This window comes from Rosa rugosa, chromosome 6, assembly GCF_958449725.1.
Source record: "Rosa rugosa chromosome 6, drRosRugo1.1, whole genome shotgun sequence".
NCBI classification, from domain to species: domain Eukaryota; kingdom Viridiplantae; phylum Streptophyta; class Magnoliopsida; order Rosales; family Rosaceae; genus Rosa; species Rosa rugosa.
Genome location: NC_084825.1, coordinates 53,150,900 through 53,168,880, shown reverse-complemented (window position 1 = coordinate 53,168,880; position 17,981 = coordinate 53,150,900). Strand labels below are relative to the sequence as shown.

At 37.5% G+C, this 17,981-nt stretch overlaps 4 protein-coding genes and 1 pseudogene across 5 annotated transcripts; 3 read left to right on the top strand and 2 right to left on the bottom strand.

The window, feature by feature from the left end:
- Positions 1-278: 278 nt before the first annotated feature.
- LOC133717744 (cyclic nucleotide-gated ion channel 1-like) lies at positions 279-3,932 on the top strand. 2 transcript variants are annotated; one of them, XM_062144465.1, is made up of 8 exons: positions 279-451; positions 652-800; positions 991-1,492; positions 1,604-1,798; positions 2,179-2,486; positions 2,586-2,697; positions 2,792-3,040; positions 3,134-3,932. In XM_062144465.1, the coding sequence occupies exons 2-8, from the start codon at positions 754-756 to the stop codon at positions 3,659-3,661; spliced, it is 1,941 nt and encodes a 646-aa protein (XP_062000449.1). In that variant the 5' UTR covers positions 279-451; positions 652-753; the 3' UTR covers positions 3,662-3,932. The 2 variants fall into 2 exon arrangements, with proteins under 2 accessions (XP_062000449.1, XP_062000451.1); XM_062144467.1 differs by having other exon boundaries at positions 427-561.
- Positions 3,933-4,738: 806 nt separating this feature from the next.
- On the top strand, positions 4,739-7,898 carry LOC133717774 (cyclic nucleotide-gated ion channel 1-like; annotated as a pseudogene).
- Positions 7,899-9,837: 1,939 nt separating this feature from the next.
- LOC133718772 (cyclic nucleotide-gated ion channel 1-like) lies at positions 9,838-12,285 on the top strand. The gene is made up of 6 exons (XM_062145653.1): positions 9,838-10,293; positions 10,394-10,582; positions 10,691-10,980; positions 11,065-11,176; positions 11,269-11,517; positions 11,611-12,285. The coding sequence occupies exons 1-6, from the start codon at positions 9,853-9,855 to the stop codon at positions 12,160-12,162; spliced, it is 1,833 nt and encodes a 610-aa protein (XP_062001637.1). The 5' UTR covers positions 9,838-9,852; the 3' UTR covers positions 12,163-12,285.
- A 68-nt stretch (positions 12,286-12,353) lies between these two features.
- Positions 12,354-14,625, bottom strand: LOC133718773 (spermine synthase-like). Its single transcript, XM_062145654.1, has 3 exons — positions 13,111-14,625; positions 12,797-12,926; positions 12,354-12,696 (listed from the first exon to the last, which is right to left on the bottom strand). The coding sequence occupies exons 1-3, from the start codon at positions 13,251-13,253 to the stop codon at positions 12,661-12,663; spliced, it is 309 nt and encodes a 102-aa protein (XP_062001638.1). The 5' UTR covers positions 13,254-14,625; the 3' UTR covers positions 12,354-12,660.
- A 1,991-nt stretch (positions 14,626-16,616) lies between these two features.
- On the bottom strand, positions 16,617-17,674 carry LOC133717012 (uncharacterized). Its single transcript, XM_062143637.1, has 3 exons — positions 17,406-17,674; positions 16,717-17,099; positions 16,617-16,621 (listed from the first exon to the last, which is right to left on the bottom strand). Exons 1-3 carry the CDS (start codon positions 17,672-17,674, stop codon positions 16,617-16,619), a joined length of 657 nt encoding a protein of 218 aa, XP_061999621.1.
- Between the last annotated feature and the right edge of the window lie 307 nt (positions 17,675-17,981).

Here is a 17,981-nt window from a genome sequence, read left to right as displayed (position 1 = left end):
TAGCGAGTCCAAAAAAGAATCCATCTCATTTGGAGATAGAATTAGAGATTGGGATTTGAGATATTATCTTCTCTATGGAGAAGAAGCAGATGGAGAGAGAAGTAGAAACATCAATGAGAGAGAAGTAGACGAGAGAGAGAGAGAGAGAGAGGGGTAGAATGGGAATGACATGCAAAGAAAATTATAAAAGTATCAAATATAGAAGGTGGGAGTGTAGTTTGCAATTTGGGGAGTATGCAATTTGGGGAGTGCAAATTTCACTCCCCTATATAATTCATTCTGGACATAGTTGTGTTCATAGGCTATTTCAGTTTGATCTGGGGTTTGGGAAGTATTGGAATTCCAGCTGAATTTCTAGCTTATGTATCATCCTACATCATAGCTAGAGCGCCATTCTTTGCTCTCTAGCTACCAGTACTACGAGTTGTCTAGTTGAACATCCTCTCCTGAAGTACGTATATATATACTCTGTCTACATATATCTTCCTTAATTGTTAATTCTCTCTCTATTTCTGATTGTAAAACGTATATAAATTAAACACGTACATTTCTAGCTTCCAGGTACGTACTAAGTACTGTCATTCCTCGTTCTAGATCTTAACCATACTAATCATTTCTATAATTAATTTTCATATATTTTTCAAATTTCAGGACTGCGGTTCGGAAAATTGCGGGACTACGAAGACTTTGCTTGGCTCTGTTAGTAATTCAGAAACCATTCCATACAGCACAGAAGAAGGGCATAAAATAATTATGTCTAAACATCAGGGACCATACGATGAGAGCATCATCGAAATGAGGTTTGTTTTAAAAACCAAGCTTGTTAGTTTTCTGCAAGAGTGTTTTTTTTTTCTTTTGGGAAAAGGACTTCTCCTTTCGAGAGGGCATCGACTCTGATTAATTTAGTTTAAGGATTCATTTAGCTTTTTGTTCAATGGTCAGTTGTGGTTGACGACTTCATTTACATTAATTTTGTTTTTCTTCTATCAGCCTTACACCAGGTATAGGTTATGATTTCAACAGTCCGGAGGCTCTATTGCAACATCCAGTACGGACACCTCAACCTGGAGAACTTCAAGCCAGCAACAAATGGAAGAGGCCAACAGCTGCGGAAATTCTTTCAGTTTTGAATCCATGGTGGAATACGATACTGGTAACTTCATGTGTGATTGCAGTTTTATTTGATCCTTTGTTCTTTTACATTCCATACATCAAAGAGGAAGAAAAGTGCATGGGAATCGATAAAAAAGTGCGGACTGCAGCTCTGGTTTCCCGAACAGTCACGGACATCACTTTCCTAGTGCATATCATATACCAACTTCGTGAAGCTATCAAATTTGCAGCCTCAAAGGTTCCAAGGGATACAAATTCGGATTGGGAATGGGAATCAGTATCCCGAGTTCAGATGATTCAGTTTGCGAAGGCATTTTCTCGCAAGTTGTCATGGCGCTCTTTCCTAACCGACGTTTTCGCTATTTTCCCCATGCCACAAGTAAGACAAATTGTAACTTTCTTTTTGGTGTAAATTGATTATTAGCTAGCAGTTAGCTCAAACAGCAGTAATTAATGGACTTCTTAACAAACGATTGTTTATTTTGTCCAGCTGCTAATAGTAGGATTGTTTTTCAAAATGGAAGGCAGTAACTATTTGGACAGAAGAAAGATTCTGAGTGGTTTTCTTCTGGTCCAATATGTGCCAAGAATATATCGAATTTATCTATCCTCTGCCGTGGTTACACAGTCTACGCTATGGGTTAAAGGTGCATTCAATTTTTTTCTCTACATCCTTGCCAGTCATGTAAGTTTATTCATCTGACCCCTTCTCAATTCATTAATTATGATTTTCATTTGTTTTTCTTCCATTGACTTAGGTAATATGCTTGAATTAATTAGTGGCGTGTTTGTCAAGTTCTAACTGTAAAAAATCTACATAGCAAATAATGCAGCGGTCCTGATTAATTAATATAAGTGTGTAAGATACTTTTAAAATATAATATTTACCAACGTTATTGCAAGACAATGACCGATTAAAAAACGTCACTAATTACATATAAAATCCTAGCTAGGTGGATACTCATCCTATTGCAGACACCATTCAAATTTGTGTTCAAACAGATAGTTCTATTACCAGTATCTCCCAACATAAATTTTTATTGATATGAGTCTGTTTTCTTTTAGGTACTGGGAGCCTTTTGGTACTTCTTTTCTATTCAGCGAGAGACATCATGTTGGTACCGAACTTGCATTGATACAAAACGATCAGAATCAGAATGTACTTTTTACTGCCATGACAAAACTGCAAATATAACCGAACAAGTCAATAAAACTCTAGGAGAACTTTGCATTGTGAAAGTTCCATATAATGTGACTGATCCACCGTTTGATTTTGGAATATTTTTTGATGCCCTCAAAAATGATATCCAGGGGCCAATAAATTTTCCAACAAAGATTGGTTACTGTTTTTGGTGGGGCTTGCGAAACTTAAGGTAATCTTCATTATAAACATGTAGTTTAAAATTTTTGCCGGTTATTAATTGACTAGTATTTCACAATTACTTATTATTTAACAATTTCTTCTGTGGCAGTTCTTTTGGCACAAGTTTGGAAACAAGTACCTATCTGTGGGAAAACACCTTTGCAATTCTTATTTCTATCATCGGCTTGCTATTGTTTCTATATCTCATTGGAAATGTTCAGGTTGGTAATTAATCACTCATGTTACGTATATATTATATATACTTGTACATAGAAATGATTTGAGGAGGTGATTGATGGAGTTCATATGAAACAGATATATATGGCGAAGGCAACTACAAGAGCGGAGGAGGTAAGAGAGAAGATTCAGACCAAAAAGAACGATATAGAAAAGTGGATGGAAAAAAATGGTCTCCAAGATGACATGAAGGAAGAGATCATGAAAAACATCAAGCAAAAATTGGAAGAGGACATAAATGCAGATCTGGAGGATCTATTCTCTATTCTTCCCTGGTATACCAAGAAAGCTCTAAAGCGCGTTCTCTGCATGAGTGCGCTAAGAAAAGTATGTTCGACATCACAGTACTCACCCTTCTTTGTGTGTGTTGTTTATTATATATTGTAAACTTATTAATTAGTGGTGTATATACATATTTAGGCACCAATGCTTAGCCAGATGGATGAAAAAGTTTTGAAAATGATGTGCGACTATCTGAAGCCGGTGAATTACCCAGAGAATACCCTGGTTTTTCAGATGGGAGAACCACTTGATCGAATGGTATTCATTACAGAAGGGTTTATGTGGACTTACATGACTGCTACTGAGAGTAGTCATTTTGGAAAAGCAACAGGACTGGCTACTTCTCCATCCATGGACACCAACTTCCTCAAGAAGGGTGATTCTTATGGACACGCTCTTCTGCAGTTTGCATCATCATCTCTTGTGGCACTCCCTACCTCAGCTGCAAATGTCCGGTGTCACACAAAGGTAGAGGCGTTCGTTCTCATGGCCAAGGACTTGAAAAACATAGTAACTAAATGCGAAAATTTTTGGCCTTTCGACTACAATGCTTCTAAAGATGAGGCGGTGGATCAGGTCACACCCCTGGGGCAGTTTCAGCAACAACAAATGCCAAAGAAGCGTGTATCAACATCGATCATCAACCCCACCGGCTATAGTGGATGATGCGAAGCTGAAGCCTGCAAATCGCCCCTAGCCAGTGATCAAGGGCACTTGTGCATTTGCCCGGCTAGAGCTATCGATCAACACCTTCAAGCTGGCTAGTTTTATTAATTACATATATATCGTCGTTTCGTCCTTGTGTCGCTGTGTACTTGAGCTTATTTGCTACTTGTTATCGATGGGTAACTGCCTATTTTACTATCAATTTGAGATTATAAAGAAGATTGAGTTTTGATCTTCTTATTTCATTTATTGGTCGAAGTCGGAGTCGTGTGAGCAGATTTCTTTTATTCCCACCATTTTTTTTTAAAAATTATTTGAGAAAGTTTCCCACCAGTTCAATATTGGACTTTCGAACCAACTGTAACATGCAAGACATTAATGCATGCATCTGGTGCACTAGAACCATCTCAAATTTCAAGATTAATTAGTTTCTTCAAGATTCCGTTTGAGGGAGAGTCAATAACTAGTTGTCAAATATTTGATGTCTATCACAATGATAGGTGAGATTCCAAATACAAATCTCTCTTTTATTAAAAAAAATTAGAAACAAAAAAAAAAGATAAACTAAAAAGTTTTGTTTACTCTTCAGGGCGAAATTGCTAACACGCTATTAGTCAACTTGGTAGGTATGCCACAATGAAGTACAACTTGGTACCCTAAATGGTAACACCTAGTGCCCATATTTTTTCAGTTCTTGGGTGACTTGAAAGATTTAAATCAATTAGCAACTTGCAAAACTAGAATATTGAATCCGTAAACTTAATTGTCTCGGAATAGAAAAATGAAAATAAAAAACTCAAATTTTATGCAAATCATGCATAATGAGGTCGGAGTCAATGAGCAAATCGCTTCTGGTTGAGTTTAATTATTTTTTCTACCTCTATTTCTATCTTTTAGTGTCAGCAGTTGTTGGTGTGTCACCTTTGTTGAGGTTATATATAGTCCACTAATAGAAACTACCAAATCAACTATTAACCCTTAGATACTTCTTATAATTTTTATATTTAATTTTATTTCTAAATGAGGGATGGTTTTAGGTCAATTGCATTCCGAGCAAGCTGCAGGAAGAAGTCATTCATGAACAACTGGAACTAGCTTAATTAGTTGGTAATAATAATTCATCAATGGCCACTAGCTTAATTAGGACAAGGTCTTTGGAAATTGTCAACGGCCACTACCTACCAGCCTACAACAACTGAACCAAGAGGTACACCGCACACAAATTAATCCTTATTATAAAGTCTTACAATTGTACTCAAATTCCATCAGTTTTAATTTCTTTGCATGATCTAAACAGCAATAATTATGATTAACTCGATGGATGAAGCCCCAGAAGTAAGGTTAGTTTCTTTGAATCTAGAATTGCGGACCTGTACGTTTTCTGAAAAGTTATACACATGCAAGCTCTTTTTCCTTTCTGATTGCATTTTCCATCTTCTTATCAGTCTCACAGGTTACACTACTCATTATGGATATGGTCGGAAACCATCAGAAATGAGAAAAACGAAAAGGAGATTTAGTTCGTGGTGGACTAGTTTTTCGGTTCGAGGTTCATGGTGGGATTCGATATTTGTAGCCTCGTGTGTTATCGCAGTCTCACTGGATCCATTGTTCTTTTACATTCCTATCATCGATAGGGAAAAGAAGTGCCTTGAAGCAGACATAAAACTGAGGAACGTAACTCTTCTTTTGCGATCACTCATGGATATCACTTTTATAGTGCATATCTATCAAATTCGTGAAGCTATGATTGCTGCAGCCTCGGATAAGATGGCTACCCAGGAAGAATCGAAATTTTTCTGTTTCTTTGAATATGTTGATGCAATAATTGACAATTTGTCACGGCGCTCTCTCATAACTGACATTCTAGCTGTTCTTCCTATCCCACAGGTAAGATAATTAAGTTAAACCTCATACTTAATCAGCTATCTAGGTTTAACTACCAGCAACTTGTGACTAATTAATGAATTTCTTACGTACTGATTACTATCTATGTTGTCCAGGTGCTACTACTTGTTGTCTTCTTCAAAATGAGAGGCTCTGGATATTTGGACCACAGGAAGATTTTTGAACTTCTTTCTTCTCGCTCAATATTTGGCAAGAATTTATCGTATACACCTATCTTCGAAAAAACTTACAAAGAGTCATGGAATATGGATTAAGGGACTATTCAATTTCTTTCTCTATATCTTTGCAAGTCACGTAAGTTTCTTTTTGCTGTCAATTTATGTTTTATCTCTATTTTAGTGACCAATGCATGTATGAGTTTTTTTTTTTTTTTGACTTTGTCAAGGGGAACCCAAAGGCTTCCTAGGCCAAAGATAAACCCCTTCGGCGCATGTGAAATGCTCCAACTGTGCATTGCAGCACAGTGCCTGGCCACTTTGACAGCTTCTTTGATAAACGTTGACAAAACTAAGGGACCTGCATATATGAGCAGAATCTATAGATTTATATGGAGAGAAGCTCTATTCCTATATACTAAAAGAAGTCGGCAATGAATGAGAGCACATCCTACATTTACATTTCCTTTAGTGTCCTACTGAGACCATTAAAATTTATCTTAATTATGTGTTGCCTTTTGATAGGTACTTGGAGCCTTTTGGTATTTCTTTTCGATTCAACGAGAGACATCATGTTGGCATCGAAGTTGTGGTCACAACTGTACAAGTACCTTTTATTGTGATGAGTACAAACATTCAGACGATATGGTGACACTTATAACATCTCTGAATGCATCGTGCCCTATCAATGCTACTGGACCATTTGATTTTGGAATATTTCTTGATTCTCTGATGTCTAATAACACGGCATCAACCAACTTTCCACAAAGGTTGTGTTACTCTTTCTGGTGGGGTCTACGAAATTTGAGGTTTGCATATATATGCTAATTATAATTATAATTAATGATTCTTATACAATAAGTTGAATATCTTACAATATTGTACCATATTTTTCTTCCATACGTAACAAATATGAATGCATATGCTTGATCATTTGGTTGATTCTTTGCAGTAATTTTGGCACGAATCTTGTAACAAGTAACTATGTATGGGAGAATTTATTCGCAATTCTTATTTCTATCATTGGCTTGTTACTGTTTTTGTACCTCATCGGAAATGTGCAGGTTGGCAATCAATCTATCTATATATTATTTCCTTGGCTGGACAGGTTTGGAGGATCTAGCTAATTAAATTCAACTTTTTGTATGCAGACATTTATGTCTATGGAAACTGAGAAGTCAGAGGAGATAAGAAGGAAGATCAAATCAAAAGAGCAAGATATGAAAGTGTGGATGGAGAAAAATTGCCTCCCTGCTAATTTGAGGAAAGAAATCATGGCAAATATAAGAGAAAAATTAGAACAAGACAAGCATGCTGACATGGAGAATCTGTTCTCCATTCTTCCCTGGTCAACCAAAAAATCTCTAAAGCGTGTTCTCTGCATGAGTACACTGAGAAAAGTAGGACTCTTAGTTACATATTGATACTCAATCAATTCTTGTAAGATTTTCATATATATAATGTGTATATACATGTTTGTAGGTACCAATGCTTGAAGGTATGAATCCAAAAGTTTTGAAAATGATATGTGACTATCTGAAGCCTGTGATATACCCTGAGCATAGCTATATGTTGCCAAGGTGGATGAACCAGTTGATCGGATGGTGCTTGTCACCGAAGGAACTATGTGGATCTACTCGTCGAATACTAGTACTCCATCTAAGATCCACAGGACGGTTGAGAAAGGTGACATTTATGGAGATGAACAACTTCTGAGTTGGGCGTCGAAGGACATGCAACACGTCTCGTTTGCAACCCTCCCGATCTCAAAAGAAAATGTGAAATGTCATACAAGAGTGGAAGGGTTTGCTATCACGGCCAAGGACTTGAAAGCAGTCGCCACCAAGTGCAAAATGTATTGGAATTACGATGATCCTCGAGAGAAGGAGAGGGTGGCGAGCTCTACCATAGGAACGTCATTCCGTCGAAACCGCAGTAACCCAAATAGGCCGGCTACCGTAGGAGTAGGAGCTGCGACCTCGCCAAGAACACGAATTGAGTATCTGCAGAAGAGAACCTAATGCTAATCATGTAGTACCCTAGTAGCTAGTCATATGTAGACTAATATTTCTGTTATGTTCTCTGTTCAATAAGCTAAGAACTTTCTGATTCAAGCTATTGACTTTTTTATCCTAATTAACTTAGAACATCTCCAACAAAACCCCTAAAATCAAAAATTGCAACTATCTGAATTCTGAAACTTCTATGTATGATCCAGAATCTGGATGCTTTATAACTTAAATAGAATAATAGAATATGGCACCTGCCGGTTTTTCTTGTCTTACTGATCAGTCTGCTGACCATGCATTATTGGTTCACTGGGAGATATATATTTTGTTGGCCAATCACATTTTAAGTATATATGTAAAGTAGTAAAATACTGCACTGTACGTAGTTCTTTCCAATGATATATACCGCGCATACTGTTTAGCCAGAGTTCAATTGGAAAGCAATTTCTTGGATAAGATCGATCTGTATGACGAGACGATGTTCTATAACTGTAAAGTGAGGAAGTTGAATGAGTAGTATAATGTAATTACCAATTAATTGTTAGTCTAATATCAATTTGCACTCTAAACTTGAAGTTAGTTTATATTTTCTTACTTTCAATTATTGATTCCTCAGTGTCATTTTCTAGATTAGTCAATTAGCAACTTGCAACATTAAGAGATTAACTTGGTGCAGTTGTTCTTACAAAATAAGATGGTTTGTCAATCAAAATGTATATAAATTTTGACAAGCCATCTTGTACATTTTGACAAACCATCTTATACATTTTGACAAACCATACTTTGTAAGAAGTTAAGAACAAGTGCACCAAGTTAATCTCTCAATCTTGCAAGATGCTAATTGATGACTAATCTAGAAAAGGATATTCTGAAAAAGTAAGTTCGTGTCAAAAAGGCATAGACTAATTTGTTCAATTCAAACTAATACATACACCAATTTATTACATGAATAGTGTACAACACAAAAAATGAACTTATTATTCTTCCAGAAGATCAACACCAAAAAAAGTTAGAAAGCAGACTAGCTAGTAGCTACCTTCCTAGACACTTACCACTTCCCAGCTAGCTTCAAGTTTAGAGATTCATGACTGGATTTCAAGATAGTTAAGCACTAACCGCGTAATTTGTGACGTATATAAGAATAGTCTTCTATGTATGAAACAATTAACCAATGTGACATGAACCTTTGACAATACATCCTCGATCAAGGAATGGCAGTATTGCCTTGTTGCTGTGGCCGCCCATGGATTTGATGGTTCCGGCCACTTGAGAGGTAATACGCTCATGATTCATATATAATCTTCATATAGTACTGGCAGTGGCAACCCCAGTGGACAAGTAGAGTTTTAACGGATCAACCGAGATTAGTAATTGTTCAACTAATCCATAGTAATTGACAGGAAATGAAGATAAATAATACAACTTAAGGGAACGAATGTGATATCTGGATTGACTTTCGATCTTCAAGACTAGCTAGTACCACCAATGAAACGATCACCTCGTGTTGCATGCCCTTGTTTAAGTATATAGAATCAACAACTTGTCTAACCCAACCCAACTGACCTTTTCTTTCTCTTCAAAAAACAACTGACCTTTTCTTTTTCTAATTAATTGTCGACCTAATGCTGCATATAAGTCTATAAAACGGAGTGTGAACAATGTTCTTTGACATAGTAATTAATAGCTTCCGATTTCAGTTCTGTTGCAAGTTTCAACGTACTGGATTTTCTGCAAAAGAAAAACTCTAAGCCCAAGTCCAATTTTGGTTGCATAACTTACTAATTTGTCCATCATATAAGATACTTACATAGTCAGGCACTTGATTTATGGCTATTAATCCAGACGACAGCTTCATCATAAGGTTAGCCGCTTCTAGGAGCCAAATTACTCTTGCTTCAACAAATTGTCAGTAGTTTTTTTTGTTTCACTTTTAGTCCCTAAAGGCCTAAACAACTTCAATACGCTTGAAAGAAAAAAAACTTCATGTAATGAAAGCTAGCTCGCGTCCATTTTTTAGTTCTCATCTCATGGCTTCAACTAATTTGTATGTTTTTATATCAGCATTACAGCAGGTTACACTTTAGACAGTAAAGGGAGGCTGCAATCTCCTAAGACTCCTATGAACAGTGGAGGACATTCAATATTGTCAGAGACAAAATGGCCTACCTTTAAGGAATTTTTTGACCCCCAGGGGGTTTTCATTGCAATGTGGTATAAGATATTTGTGATTTCATGTCTGATTTCAGTAACCGCAGACCCTTTGTTCTTCTACATCCCCTACATCAACAAAGATAAAAAGTGCATTGATGGGGACAAGAGGGTGAGAACTGCAGCTCTAGTCCTCCGATCACTCACCGATATGACTTTCATAATGCATATTATACATGAAATTCGTGTTAGTACCAACACTGTGGTGTCAGAGATATCAAAAAGAGGAAAGCCAGGTTGGCCATGGAAAAAGGCAGAGTTACTTGGCTTTGCCAAGGCAATATCTCAGAAGATGTCCTGGTTATCTATCTCCATCATTATAGACTTTATAGCCATTCTTCCGATCCCACAAGTAAGACATAACATATTTTCCGCTATGCCTGTACATTGTTAGATTTTCCCTTTTGAGCCTAGCTAATATATTCAATTCATCAATTGTGTGTCTTTTGAAGGTGGCGCTGCTGGTATTCTTTCTGAAAATGGATGGCTCAGATTACAGAAGGAAGATTTTAAACGGGTTCCTGCTCTTTCAATATATGCCAAAGATTTATAGAATCTACCTTTCGTGTAAAGAACTTAAACAAACTGGAATATGGGCTAGAGGTGCATTCAATATTTTTCTCTACATCCTCGCTAGTCATGTAAGTTTAATCTCCATTGTAATCATTCCCATAAATCTTTAATTAGTTCCTTTGGTACCTACTGCTTGACTGAGTTTTCTATTGATTGATTAAGCTGTTAATTTTTAGGTACTTGGAGCCTTTTGGTATTTCATTTCTATTCAACGAGAGACATCATGCTGGCACAGGGCTTGTGAAGGACATCCTAATATTATAGAATGTATGTCAACTTACTACTGTGATGACACACCTAGAAATCAACAATATATCACACTCCTCAGCAAAAATTGCTCGGCTGCAATTCCATCAAATGCAACACAATTTAATTTTGGAATCTTCCTTAATGCCCTTGAGCCCGATTTGTCTGATTTTCCCAAGAAGTTCTTTTACTCTTTCTGGTGGGGTCTGCGAAATCTAAGGTCTGCATATACAGATACATATAAACTGTATATACTGTGATGTCATTCGCAGTGTTCAAAACTAACTATTGTAAATTTCTGCAGTTCTCTTGGTCAAAATTTGGAAACGAGTACCTATGTGTGGGAAAACTGCTTCGCAATCGTTATATCTCTAATTGGTTTGCTACTATTTTTGTATCTTATTGGAAATGTACAGGTTGGTAATGCAGCTCTCCACTGTTTAGTTTTTAAATTCAAAAAGGATACATTGTGCTGAGCTCCATTGTTGTCTGTGTTGTGGAATAACAGACGTATATACAGTTGGCAACTACGAAATCGGAAGAGATAAGACAGAAGATGATAATGAAAGAGCTAGAGATACAATGGTGGATGTCCAGAAATCATCTCCCTAACGATATGAAGACAGTGATCATCGAAAACGTAAGACAGAAATTGGAAGAAAACAAAGATGTTCATGTGGAGAATCTACTCTCTATTCTTCCCCGGAAGGACAGAAGGTCCATAAAGCGCCTTCTCTGCATGGACTCACTTAAGAAAGTAAATACTTGCTTCCCCAAACTTGGCTTCAGTCCATGAATTATCTTGCATGTTCTAATTCTTATTGGATTGACCTGAGCTTTATATATATAGGTACCGATGCTTCGATATATGGATGAAAGTGTGTTAAAACTCATCTGCGACAATCTGAAACCAGTAATCTACACAGAGAACAGTTATGTAATTCGAGCAGGAGAACCACTTGATCTAATGCTCTTCAACGCAGAAGGCATTATATGGACTTACACAACAAGTACTGATGGTTCAATAAAAATGGGTTCCTCAATCACACAGTGTCTTGGTAAAGGTGATTTCTATGGAGAAGAACTTTTGAGTTGGGCTTCCTCATACATGTCCTTCTCCGACCTCCCTATCTCGACCCAAAATGTAAAATGCCATACAAAAGTTGAAGCCTTTACTCTCATGGCAAAGGACTTGAAGGCTGTGGTCTCCAAATTCTGGTGGCATTTCAGCAAGGCGGTTCCCGATTTGAACAGAAACAATTCTCAGCTGGAGGAATTGGCTCTTTCTTCCCTAAGAGCCCGTCGCCGCAAACGATCAAAGAAGCATATAAAAGCTCCTCAGTTGTCTACTTACTCCCAAGAACTTGGGTACCTGCGGCTATACCCTGTTAATCGTTGCTAACATGGTTACCTTTAGCTATTTAATTCGTAGGACAAAACAAGATCAGATGCTAGCTAGTAGTTATCCTGTATTGTGTGTTAATTCAAAACAACTCTAAATGCGACAAGAGCTGTTAATCATAACGCTAGTTGTATTTTCATATCGTTTGAAGAAAAATCGATCATTGCCTAAAAACGAAAAAAAAAAAAAAATCGAATGAAAATATTCATAATTATTTGATTACTGAGCAAATTACTCATAAGATCCAATAATGTAACAGGGCTAAACATATAGTAATAGGTCATTCAAGACATAACATCACAGTAAAACTTAAATCCCACCGATGCTTCAAAAGGAGCTCCATCTACACCTGATAATTACCTGGTCTCTATTCTTCCATGCGGTACTCATTTCAATAATCAGGAAGATAGAGTAACCAGTCGTCGCTAGTTATTTACTAGGACAAGCCGCTTTGTCTTGCTGGAGTTGAAGAATCACAGAGTGCGCTCACCTCCTTCCTCAAAAAAGCAGGAAGGCAAAGGCAGCTGAGTGCATCTGTCAAACGAACAAACAAACCCAAGCTGAATAAAGGAAATTAAAGTAGAAGATCAATTTCTTCTCAAGGGTGAATTGGAAAAACTTTTGGGACTCCTACCTCAGAGTTATAGAACCGAAGTTCTCTTCTGTGTTTGACAGCTCCTTCCAACTTCTCAATGGAGTTGACTGGATTTTTAAAATCAACAGGAGGCCCTTCTGTTGAGCATAGCAGAAAACCTATAACACCACTGCACGACAGTAATCTCAGATTAAGAATCACTTCATAATATCTACCTGATCCCCGAATGGGAAGAATTCAATTTATCTCAGACTGGCAAGTTCTCTTATAATGCCAAACCATCCAACTGAAGTTGATGACAAAACTTGCATATGTAAGAAACAAATTATATAGGAAACAAATTATGTTGTTACCTTGGATATGTAGGAACACTCGTCCATGCATAGTTGACTGACCCCTTGAATGTTAGACGGCAAACAGAGATCATATCTTCAATAAGATGTGTATGGAGCCACATACTCTCTGCCATGTTACAGAGAACACCGCCAGGCCTCATTGGGAGCCAGAAGCTTTGTATCAAAACATAGACCAATCAAAATGAGAAATTAAGCAAAAACACATCGAATCTAGATTTTTCCAGTGAAAAGAAACCACACAACACAAGTTAGAATAGGCATCAGACTAAGTGCGACATTTCCCGTAAAAATCCACAAGCTAGCTTATTGAGCACTGACACATCACCACATCTTTCCCAAACCCACATCGCGCCACAAACCCATGCAACTGTCTCCCAAGTTCCGAACAGCAGGCATTGAGAAATGCACAGAATTCGGCTTCCCAACATGTAGGCATTCCAAGTGGCAAGGTTTCTCTCAGGAATTTTATCAAACAGCTTCCGGGCATAATCTCGGAGACCGGTTTTTCAGTACATATCAAAGACACTGCACCCAACAGCACAGACGTCACATATCTGCTCGGCCTTGACGGCAAGGGCATGCACCTGTTTTCCGACCACCGGTATACGAAGCAAACCGGGGGACTTGAAGGCGCAGGGTAACCCCAAAGGCGAGGATCCGACTTCAAACCCGGTTGAGGTGGTGGAGGGCTCGGAGAATCTGAAAATACAAGGACAGAATATGATTTTCTGGAAAACGAGGATTGCAGTGTATGGATCAATCCCTACTGGGCAGATATCAGAAACAATGAACCAAACTCCAGACTTTTGGTTACGCAGTGAAAATCTCAAAATATGAGATTAAAAAACACTGCGGGGCTCTTACTCATGAGAACCCAAAATAAAGATCATCATATTGAAAAGGATATGTTCTTTTACAAACTTTGAATATAGCACTAGCTCGGCTATAAGATTCACACAAAATCCAATACAAAGTTTGTCTTCGTTCTTGAACTCCTTCACTTGAACAATCTTCAAATCTTGTTCTTCTTTCTTCACAGTCTCCCTACTGATCTTGAGAGAGTATTATGCATATGAAACTATGATCACAAACACTTATACATGGATCAAGTGTTTTGACTCTTTGTGAAGACACAAACTCAAAAACCATGCAAGACACCTACACTTATTCTTGCGTTTTTCACCCCTTTTTGCCATGCATATTTCTGCAATATATATTCAACCAGCGGCAACCACTCAAACAAACCAGAAACAACCCTAATTAGACTTCTATTAGGAAAGAGCTTTTATTCCAAGATATCCATAAAATCCTAAAAATCCTAGGGAATCAAATACACAATTTTATAAACAGAAAAATATCTTTAAATAAAGAAAGTTAAACCTCAAAGATATTTTCCCGTTTTGTATGGAATGCCAACACACCAATTTAATCAAAACTTGTACTTACAATCTCCCCCTTTGGCATTCCTATACAAAACATAAATTATGACAAACTCTCCCCCTCAACAAGTACCGAAGGAACATCACAACTCTTCATCCATTCATACCTGAAACATTTCTTAAAATGCATAAGATAGAATAACGTTATCACAATTATGAATATGCTTTCTCCCCCTTTTTGAATAGGAATGACAAAGGTAACTTACGTAGCGGAAGCAATGTAGAAGGAGGATCACAAATAGATAGTGCATAATAGACAGTAGCCCAAGTCGAATCAATCAGAGGAAGATAGTCCAAGTATTAATACTCCCCCTAAGTGTGATCATGTGATGAGAGATGCAAGAATGAAATGCAAACACACAATGAGTGAGTTGTATCCAAATGCTAAGAACAGATTTAATTCGCATAGCTTTTCCAACAAGAGCAATACCACTTAACCATAAACAAGAGTGCAACAAAATAAGTTCACACGAGTGAATTGATTCCGACAATCACAAGGTAAGATAGAGGGTGATCGAGTATTCTATACCTCTTGTTGTGAAGAGTGAACATATCTCAAGATGGGGTGTGTAATATTTGTGGAAACCTGAAAAGCAATGCTCACATACGAAACACATTTAAGCACAGAAACTTTATTCCCCCTTATAACACCGTGTGGGCTTGATTTTGAATTTTTCTTTTGCCCTTTCACACAAAGTAACATTTTTGCTCAAGAAGACTACGACCCATGTAACGAGTATTATGCTAGCAGCTCCCAAGTCAGATGACTTTAGGGTACTAGATGTAACAAGGACATCCCAAAGAGCACATCTACTCGAGTCAATAGTTTCACAATCCACCGGGGTGACCAAACCATTCCCGTTTCTTCCCAATCCTCATATCGTTCGTCACGACCGAGGCCTGTTTACTTTGGAAATAGCCTGACCATGCTCCATTAACCAACTACATTTTTTTTTTTTATATCAAGGAGCAACCAACAAGAGTAATTTCGTACATGAGCAATGAGAACAAGCCAACCATCAATTAAGACTTACCACCACGTAGAGTATGTGTGCATGTGAGGTTTCAAGATTGTAGAGAATATGTTGTTCAAGCTCACAATTACAGAGTGACGTAAGTACAAGTTCAAAACGTGCTAGGCACCTTATTGCACACAGATTTAAAGAAAATAGTATGGCCCTTGTCAATCTAAGTTCAAAATAATCTGTCAGACACTGGGGGATACAAACCACTATTTTTCAATCCTAAATTTTCAGAAACTGAACCTAACAATGCAGAAAGTAAAGAAAATGCACCTATACTAACATGAAGACATACACTATGAATGCATGCAACATGGATCAAATGAAGTGAGAGTATCAATACTTAGAGCATCCACCAACGGTGCTTCTAAGTGATTCAAATTGAGTTATGTCTAAAGGCCTAGTAAACGAATTAGCCAATTTGTGATCAGTAGGAACAAAAGCACGCTCAAGCATATTATCAAGATTATCCATATGAGTAGAAAAATGATTATTTGAACCTTTTTTAATCCAGATTTGCTTCTTCTTCGTTTTTGTTTCCAGATCCACGGGGATTGAAGCCAGCTTTGCAATCCTGGCGATCAGATTCAGACCTTCTTTCAACTCAGCTTGCAGCGAAGCAGGTGAGTTAATGCTCAACGTTTTCCTTTGATTTTGAGTAACCCTGCGAAGCATATTACACCTAGGACGAATGTGTCCTAATTTTCCACAATAATGACAAGTAGGAACAAAGTTTTTGGAGTTGTGAATATACCTGGGCTGACAAAGTTTGTCAGGACTTACCTGAGCAACCTTTTTATAGGTTTGAAGATCCAATTTACATTCTGGTCTTTTGGGCAATTTGGGACCAGAATCAATGTCATCTGATGCATGTGATTGACTCAACGAATTTTCACCTTTTACAAAGGTCAAAGGCTTGCACGACTCACCTTCAAACCCTAACCCTTCTTTGTTGCCGTGAGTTTTACCAAATCCTATCATCTTGGAGACCTTTTCAGACCCTATGGAGAACTTGTTGAAGCTTTCCTTGACTTTAAGCAACTCATCCTGCAATTTCTCATTTTCAAGGGTTAGTGAAACATTTAAAGTGGATTGAGCCTTGACTTCAACCTGCAAAACTTTAATTTTATTAATGAGATCACCATGTTCCTTGTCCCCAACTTTAGACTTAACCTCATCCTGCAAAACTTTTATCTTATCAACAAGGTTAGTACGCTCAACATTCCATTCTTTTAGAGAAGTTTCAAATTGTAGCTCAATTTTCTCTTTTTCTTCTCTTAAAGAATCAACTTCTTTTTCAAGTGTATAATTTTTTCGAAGAACAATTTTCGAAGCATGATATAATTGCTTACACTTGACATTTGTTTCTTCATCAAGGGTATCATCTTCTAAGTCAGAATTATCAGAAACATCAATATTAAGAGAGGAAGTAAGAGCAAGATTTACCTCTTCACCATCTGACTGAGAGCCTTCATCACTATCACTCCAAGTAGATTTTAGAGCCTTGTTTCCACGCAAATTATACCTTTTATTGCCACAATCGGCAGCAAGGTGACCAATTCCACCACACTCAAAGCATTTAGGTTTGTTAGGCAAAATTTTCGAAGAGTTTCCAAAGGATTTTTTATTTTTCAGAAAATTTTTGAACTCTTTTGTCAACAACGATAAATCCACATAATCATCAACAACATCTTTCTTTTTAACAGAAGAGAAAGCAATATTTTTTACCTTTTTCTCGGGCTTGATCCTCATCTCAAAGGTTTTGAGATTACCTATAAGTTCGTCAAGAGAATAGGTGTCCAGGTCATGAGTCTCCTCTATTGCAATTTGCTTGGCTTGAAATTTTGAGGGAAGAGCTCTGAGAAATTTCTTGACTATTCGATGCTCCTCAAATGGATCATCAAGGCTACAGCATTGGTTTGTCACATTGAGAAGTCGAGCATGAAAATCATCAATTGATTCATCTTCCCCCATGGTCATGTTCTCAAATTCCAATACGAGTCTTTGAAGCTTCTGACCTCTAACCTTCTTGTTTCCCTCATAAGTAACCTGAAGTAGATCCCAAGCTTGTTTGGCTGTGTCACAGTGGCTAATTCTCATCCTCTCTTTCTTGGACAAAGCTGTGAATAGTGAATTCCTTGCCTTAAAGTCACAAGTTCTATCACGAACTTCTTCTTCTATCCATTCCTTCCTAGGTTTGAGAACCCTTGCAGAGGACCCTTCTACTTTCTTTGATTCTTCGGCCTTGGTTGGGTGTTCCCATCCATTCTCAACTATATTCCACATGTTTTCATCTTGAGAGTAGAGAAAAGCCCTCATCATAATCTTCCATTGTGAATAGTCTTCACCATCAAACAAAGGCGGGCAATTTATAGAACTAGAGGCTCTGTTATATTCACGTTCCATC

Excerpts from the sequence above, each read along its gene's own strand:
- LOC133717744 (XM_062144465.1), top strand. The coding sequence starts at position 754 with ATGTCTAAACATCAGGGACCATACGATGAGAGCATCATCGAAATGAG. Across the intron at positions 1,799-2,178 it reads TCTACATCCTTGCCAGTCAT|GTACTGGGAGCCTTTTGGTA; the intron begins GTAAGTTTATTC and ends GTTTTCTTTTAG. Across the intron at positions 3,041-3,133 it reads GCATGAGTGCGCTAAGAAAA|GCACCAATGCTTAGCCAGAT; the intron begins GTATGTTCGACA and ends ATACATATTTAG.
- LOC133718772 (XM_062145653.1), top strand. The coding sequence starts at position 9,853 with ATGAACAGTGGAGGACATTCAATATTGTCAGAGACAAAATGGCCTACC. Across the intron at positions 10,981-11,064 it reads TGGGGTCTGCGAAATCTAAG|TTCTCTTGGTCAAAATTTGG; the intron begins GTCTGCATATAC and ends AAATTTCTGCAG. Across the intron at positions 11,177-11,268 it reads ATCTTATTGGAAATGTACAG|ACGTATATACAGTTGGCAAC; the intron begins GTTGGTAATGCA and ends GTGGAATAACAG.
- LOC133718773 (XM_062145654.1), bottom strand. The coding sequence starts at position 13,253 with ATGAGGCCTGGCGGTGTTCTCTGTAACATGGCAGAGAGTATGTGGCTC. Across the intron at positions 12,927-13,110 it reads AGTGTTCCTACATATCCAAG|TGGTGTTATAGGTTTTCTGC; the intron begins GTAACAACATAA and ends ACTGTCGTGCAG. Across the intron at positions 12,697-12,796 it reads TTCGGTTCTATAACTCTGAG|ATGCACTCAGCTGCCTTTGC; the intron begins GTAGGAGTCCCA and ends TTCGTTTGACAG.
- LOC133717012 (XM_062143637.1), bottom strand. The coding sequence starts at position 17,674 with ATGAGAATTAGCCACTGTGACACAGCCAAACAAGCTTGGGATCTACTT. Across the intron at positions 17,100-17,405 it reads CCCTCAAAATTTCAAGCCAA|GTATAATTTGCGTGGAAACA; the intron begins GCAAATTGCAAT and ends TGGCAATAAAAG.